This window comes from Eumetopias jubatus, unplaced genomic scaffold (assembly GCF_037043125.1).
Source record: "Eumetopias jubatus isolate StellerSeaLion01/CBP00866 unplaced genomic scaffold, mEumJub1_p1.0 scaffold_39, whole genome shotgun sequence".
In the NCBI taxonomy this organism is placed as follows: Eukaryota; Metazoa; Chordata; class Mammalia; order Carnivora; family Otariidae; genus Eumetopias; species Eumetopias jubatus.
Window position 1 is genome coordinate 20,497 of NW_028274845.1, and position 6,073 is coordinate 26,569.

The window sequence follows — 6,073 nt, forward strand, 5'->3', positions numbered from 1 at the left end:
AGCACAGTGTGATCCCTCTTCCCCCCACTAGTATGACTTAAAAAAAAAAAAAAAAGATAATGTATGCGTTGGGAAGATTGTAGAGAAATGGAATTCTTACACCTTCCTGGTGGGAATGTCAAATGGTGTAGTTGCTTTCCTTTGAAAAAGAGTTTGGTAGTTTCTGAAAAAGTTAAATATAGGGTTACATATGATCTAGCAATTCCACTCCTAGGTATATAGCTAAGAAAATTGAAAATATATGTGAACATAAGGGGAAAAGAAGACTACATAACACATAGATGCAGGAAGAAGAATACTGAGAGAGTTAGAATAGAAAACAGTTTCATAATCAATTGCATAAATTAACTTTGGTTTTTCCCCTGTGTTTTGGGGTGTGTGTGTGTGTGTGTGTGTGTGTGTGTTTTGCTGTAAAGAAAGTTTCCTTTACTACATATTGTAAATGGAGGAAGATCCAAATAAATTTAAAAGCTTGTCAAATACAAAGGAAACAAAGATAACGAAAGTGCTAGCATGCTTCTCTTGTGTTTTTAACGCACAGAGGAAAAAATAAAACACTAAAAGACACAGGGAAGAACATCATGACAGTCTAAGACATTGGAATCTATCCCTTATTATAAAAGCCTTAAGATCTGTTTGCCCTTAAAGGCAAGTGGGATGAGTTCATGACAGCCCTAAGAAAACCCGTTGGGAGGGGTGCCTGAGCAGTTCAGTTGGTTGAGCATCTGACTCTTGGTTTAGGCTAGGGTCATGATCTCACGGATGGTCAGATTGAGCGCCTTGTCCCACTCTCTCCCTCTACCCACCCCCCATTCTCTCTCTCAAATAAATGAAGATGAACAAAACAGTAAACTACTTGGGAAACTATTTCTGCCTTGGTGATTTATACACACACAAGAATGAACAATCAGAACTATGCTGAGATAATTTTTTAGAAAGAGATGGGAACTGTGGTATCAGCACAAGGGTAGACAGCAACTGAGAGTGGCCAGTGAGGGGTGGTTCCCATCAGTGGGGACCTTCGGGGGGACCGGGCAGTCTTGTGTATCAGCACGGCCTTGGCAACTGGAAGGCAGCAGCTCCCCAGGTTCCATGTCATCTCGGACGTTCCAACTCTGTTATTTCAAGTGCAGACCGTTACCTGGCATTCTGAGTGCTCCCTCTGTCATTCCGTTTGGAGTGTGAGCTAGGGGCAGTGCCTTCAGCTCTCAGCTGTGGCATCTTGAACCTTGGTTTTGTGGTTCCTGAATCTCAGGTGCTGTGGGGTGTTGTTCAAATTGTTCCCAACAGTAAGTAAAGACTTCCTGTATCCTCACCCCTCAGTCCTGATGAAACCTACTTGATTTCACTGGTTTTTAACCATCCTGTGTTTGGGTTTCTTCTCCTCAGTCCCCAGCTCTACCTCCTCGGCCACACGTCACCATGGCAGCACCTCTTGGCCCTCTGTCTGATCCAGGGGCAGAAATCAGCCTCCTGGAAATCAACCAGGAGCTTCAATCCCAGCTGGAAAAAAGCAAGCAGGACTTCCGAGACCTCAAGGAGAAATTCCTTATATCCGAATGTACTGCCTACTCCCTGGCCAACCAGCTGCAGAAATACAGTAAGTCCTACAAGATCATGGCCACCAAAGACATATCTGTCTGTATTCCTTCTGAGAAACTAAAAACCTCTCCAGATGCTGTCTTCTCTCTTCCAATGTCACATAAATTTCATTCTGACCACAATCCGGGAAATGTAGAAGTGGGTATTTTATCCTCAGTTTGCTGAGGATGGGAAAACTGAAGACAAAGAGGTTAACAGTGACATGTCAGGTGGGGTTAGAGTTAACATCCCAGTTCCTGCTTCCTGGTGCGGACACAGAAACGCCTGGTCCTCTCAGGATGGTCTCTGTGCTGTATCAGATCCTGCATGCCTGCAGGCCTAAGTGTCAGGGACTAAGGAACTCTCTCAGGTCCCGCTTCTCTGAGGTCCCATTGGTAAAGCACCAAGTTAGTTACACTAGGGAAACATCCTGATGGCACACCCGGGGGCGAGAGGGAGGGTAGCAGGTGACACTACCTGCTTTCAAGGAGATGGAAGTGGTAAGTGGAAAGTGGAAAGAAGGTCTCCTTTCCCCCTAAAACTGTGGTATCTGTGAGTGACGCCATCCACACAGTGACTTCCCTTGTGAGAGGGAACCGGTGCAGAGCCTCTGCTTCCTGAGTCCACGGAGGCCATTTGATACCCACTGGCAAGGGTGAGGGTGTTTCAGGGAACATCACGGTCTCTCCCTGAGCTGGGGACCTTCAGACGTGCAGGATGGCCAGCAGGTCCAGGCCTGGGCCAGGAGACATGTGGCCTAGTGAGAAGGAGGGTGAGTGGGGGAGACCACAGCCCCGGGAACCAGCCAAGCCAGGGTGTGGGGCAGGCCTTCCCCCACAGTCAGCCTGAAATGGGGAGCTCAGCTGCCTGTTCATTAGGAGGGGCCTGCGCTGGCAGAAGGAGTCATGAGAACGGGGCACGTGCACAGCCGAGCGATAGGAAGGAATCCTGACAACTCTCAGCCCGCATTTTTGTCATTTTCTCACAATTTGCTTTCAATAGAACAAGGGGAGGTGTAATTAAAAACGAATGACGCAGAGAAAAAAAAAACTGAGGCATGCTTTTTACGAAAGGGAAGAGATGATGAACTTTCAGGGAAGGACAAGCAGTTTTGTTTACAACTTTCCTGAAAATCATCACATAAGTGTGGGAAACCAGTTGTGAAGATGATGCAAACAGATATCACCTGAGGGCGTGGGGTGGCGGTAACACAGCACAGGGGAGAAAAGCATGGGTTGTAGGTCAGTCAGCCTGGGCTAAATCCATGGTGCCCAACGTCCTGTGCCTCAGTTTCCTCCTTGTTAACCTGTTAGTGTTGTGGGACCTACTTCTCTGAGTCAGAATGAATACTGAGTAATTTCTTGTAACGCTCTAAGAGCAGAACCTGGAACTGTGTAACTCTGTTCATCATTCTACTGCTTCTCATAACACAAACTGTATTAGGATTGGGCCATATTCCTCTCCGGTGCTTCTGGTTTTATGCATTGTGGTTTCCACAAGTGTAACCGGATGAATTTTTACCTTTGAGATACTTGCTCAGTATAGAAATCCCAGCTCAGGGGACCCATCAGTCCAGTAGCCCTGGGGGCCTTATGTCATGTCCCTGCTTAGTGTTTCACTTAGGAGTCTCCAAGGCTTGCTAGAGTGACCATGATCAGGGGAACCCAAATTCTGACTCTACCAAATACCAGTTCATCACCATGTCCAGTTCCTCTCTGTGCCTTGGGGCTGTTCTTTCCTGGGCTCTGAAACAGGGAGTAATCGACTGCCCTGTAGTTGGGAGGCTGAAGAATGTGATGTGGAGCTCCCAGCGCAGAGCCAGGTGGCCGGGGTTCCAGTTGTCCTAGGATGGACCCTGCCTCGTCCCTTGAAGGCAGCGAGCACAGCAGCATGTCCAGCTTTCCCCTGAGGCAGGCGTCTCTGTTTCTCAGAGTGTGAAGAGTCCACCGACCTCATCGAATCCGTGCTGGGAGAGAAGGTGCAGTTTGAGAAGGGGAAGCAGGCAGACACGGTGGCTGAGAAGCTCAGGTAAGGAAGGCTCCATGTGGGAGGCTGCAGGGACGCTGTGGGCATCTTTGACTTGGGGCAGCAACAAGTCTGGGCCAGGAAAGGGCAGAAACGTCATGGCAGGCACGTGACCCAAATATTTCTAAAACAACTAAGACAACAGTGATTGGTAAATGATGGACTCCAATGACTCAAAGTCTCGCTCTCTCTCTGGAAAAAAATATCAAAGTCCCCAAGTTCAAGGGAACAATTCGTGGCTTTTAGCACATTCACAGTGTTGCGAGATCACCACCTCACTTACCTTTCACAGAGTCATGACCTGGCTGACCACAGCTTGAGCCTGCCATTCTCCTGAGCTCACCAGTTCACACCAGCTCTACTGGACATGCTTCTGCGTCTGGCGCTGTGTCCTTTCACTGCACGCCGCGCTGTGTGTAGTTTTCCAGGGAAACGGGTGTCCCCGAAGTTAGCAGCTGAAGGGACATCTCTCTGGCGTGTGCTTAGGAGAACCCCTGGCTCTGTTTACAGAAGGAAAAGGTGTAAGGGATGTGCAGGGTTCACGGCTCCTTTGGGGAAATTCTGCCAGAAATCATCACGAAAGATCTTATTGTCTGTTGTTCAACTCTTTGCATTTTAAAATTTTCTCTCTGCCCTGCCTTAGGCTATGTCATACCCTCATTAAAGACCAGGCTAAAGAGCTGACCCGTTTGTATCAGAAGTTACGGAAAGGGAAAGACGTTTCCCAACTGCTCAATAACCTCCTCGAGGACCTCCTCACCCATGATGACCCTGAGCATTCCCAAGGGCAGGGCTTCCAAGAGCAACTGGCTGAGGGGCGCAGGCTGGCCAAGTGCCTTGCCCGAAAGCTCAGCCCAGGTAAGGTGGCCACCGGCCCTGATGCCCGGAGCTGCGCCAAGGCCCTGGGCTCACAAGAGACTCCCCGCCTGGCCTCACGCCGTGTGCAGCAGCCCTCCTGGATTCCCCATAGCAAGTGGGGCCATGAGAGAACCAGGAGTGGAAGGTGGTAACAGAGAGCAGAAATGCACAGTGTGGAGGTAATAGTGCTCCACGTGTCTGCTTCCTCCCTGAGGGAATGCAGCCTTTGGAGCGGGAGGCAGCCTCCACCAGTCTTTGAGCCAGAGAGCAAAATGTGACAGGAGGATGCTTGTTAGTGTGCAAGGATCCCTGCACTAAGTGGGAGGTTCCCAGAGTCAGCGTGGTCTGTATTAATTGTGGGTGAGAAAGTGAGTTTTACTTTCTCCATATCTGTCTCCTCATCTGGAAAGTATATCAAATAACCTGTTGATACTGTAGTGATCAGATAGGGAAAATTCATGAATGCATGTCAGGAAAAAATAATGCTCCTGACTGTGTGGAGTTGGATGAGGTCCTTGATGCAGTAGGACTTGGAGGTGGGAGTGCTGTTTAGACGGGACCGCTTTTCGTAGACGGATGTCCCCTTGATAACACTGAAGCCCACGTGGGGGCCCTTGAAGTCCCCGGTGGAGGGATGTGGGACAGGGTGGTTGTCCTGTCGTGAGGGCAAGGAGGCGGCTCTATGTGAGAGCTGTGAACCCACAGAGAGTCTGTGGCTGTGGTGGGACCTGTGGCACTCTGCAAGACACGGTGCAGAAATGAAGCTGACAAGCATTCCCTGATATGGACAACAAGAGCCGGTAGAACGTGTTGCCCAGGTTCAGTGATGCTGATCCTCAGAATCAGAGACACACTGCCTGACGCATCAGAAATCCATGCCACAGCAGTTCTTAAAGACAGTGCCCTAAACTCAGTAGAATACCTAGTCATTCATAGACCCTTAGGTCTCCAGGGACATAGAAGCCGCTGTGTTTATAGTGGTGATGTGGGAAATAGCTGATGGGACATTTCTGAATTTATTTGCAGAAAATTATGAGGATGAGGAGGATGAAGAAGAACAAGGAACCCTCACTCCCAGGTGACAATGAAAATTCTGGAACCAATAATGTGTGGGTCAAAATGGACAGGGTCTCAGAAAGTAAAGTAAGTGAGGTCAAGAGAGTGACAGATGTCAGATGCAAGGTTAAGCAAAACTGCAGATGGTCCCCAAAGGATGGCCGTTTTGGCTTGGTTGCCTGTTGTCTCTGTGGTGTTGTAAGACCGAGATGAATTCACCAGCCTTAGGATTCCCCGTGGGGACAAAAATACCCATTCTTTCCTGTAAATGGACACCGGGAGGAGATGCATATCTACTTCCTGCACAGTTCTCTAAGGTCCTTGGTAGGAAGGTAACTCACCAAGGAATTGGTAAACAGACAACTAGCAAAATTAAAACCAAGAGAAGTACCTAACCAAACTCCAAAAACTTGGGGTGTCATGTGACACTATTAATGACAAAGTGCCTAGAAGGCACACATTTCTGCAGTCTGCAGGTACTCCAGAGCTGTAAGTAATTGACCAATCTATGTAAAAATCATCCTGACTCAGGCCCGTGGTGGTTGCCCCTGGT

At 48.7% G+C, this 6,073-nt stretch overlaps 1 protein-coding gene across 1 annotated transcript; it reads left to right on the forward strand.

Moving 5' to 3' along the window:
• The first annotated feature begins 1,422 nt into the window (after positions 1–1,422).
• On the forward strand, positions 1,423–5,546 carry LOC148161885 (putative NBPF family member NBPF5). Its single transcript, XM_088020510.1, has 4 exons — positions 1,423–1,600; positions 3,513–3,609; positions 4,250–4,464; positions 5,491–5,546. Exons 1-4 carry the CDS (start codon positions 1,423–1,425, stop codon positions 5,544–5,546), a joined length of 546 nt encoding a protein of 181 aa, XP_087876636.1.
• The last annotated feature ends 527 nt before the right edge of the window (positions 5,547–6,073 follow it).

What these genes read in the sequence shown, in the direction of transcription:
- LOC148161885 (XM_088020510.1), top strand. Translation starts at nt 1,423, where the DNA reads ATGGCAGCACCTCTTGGCCCTCTGTCTGATCCAGGGGCAGAAATCAGC. An exon ending in ACGGTGGCTGAGAAGCTCAG is followed by an intron (nt 3,610 to 4,249) that starts GTAAGGAAGGCT and finishes GCCCTGCCTTAG; the next exon opens with GCTATGTCATACCCTCATTA. An exon ending in TGCCCGAAAGCTCAGCCCAG is followed by an intron (nt 4,465 to 5,490) that starts GTAAGGTGGCCA and finishes ATTTATTTGCAG; the next exon opens with AAAATTATGAGGATGAGGAG.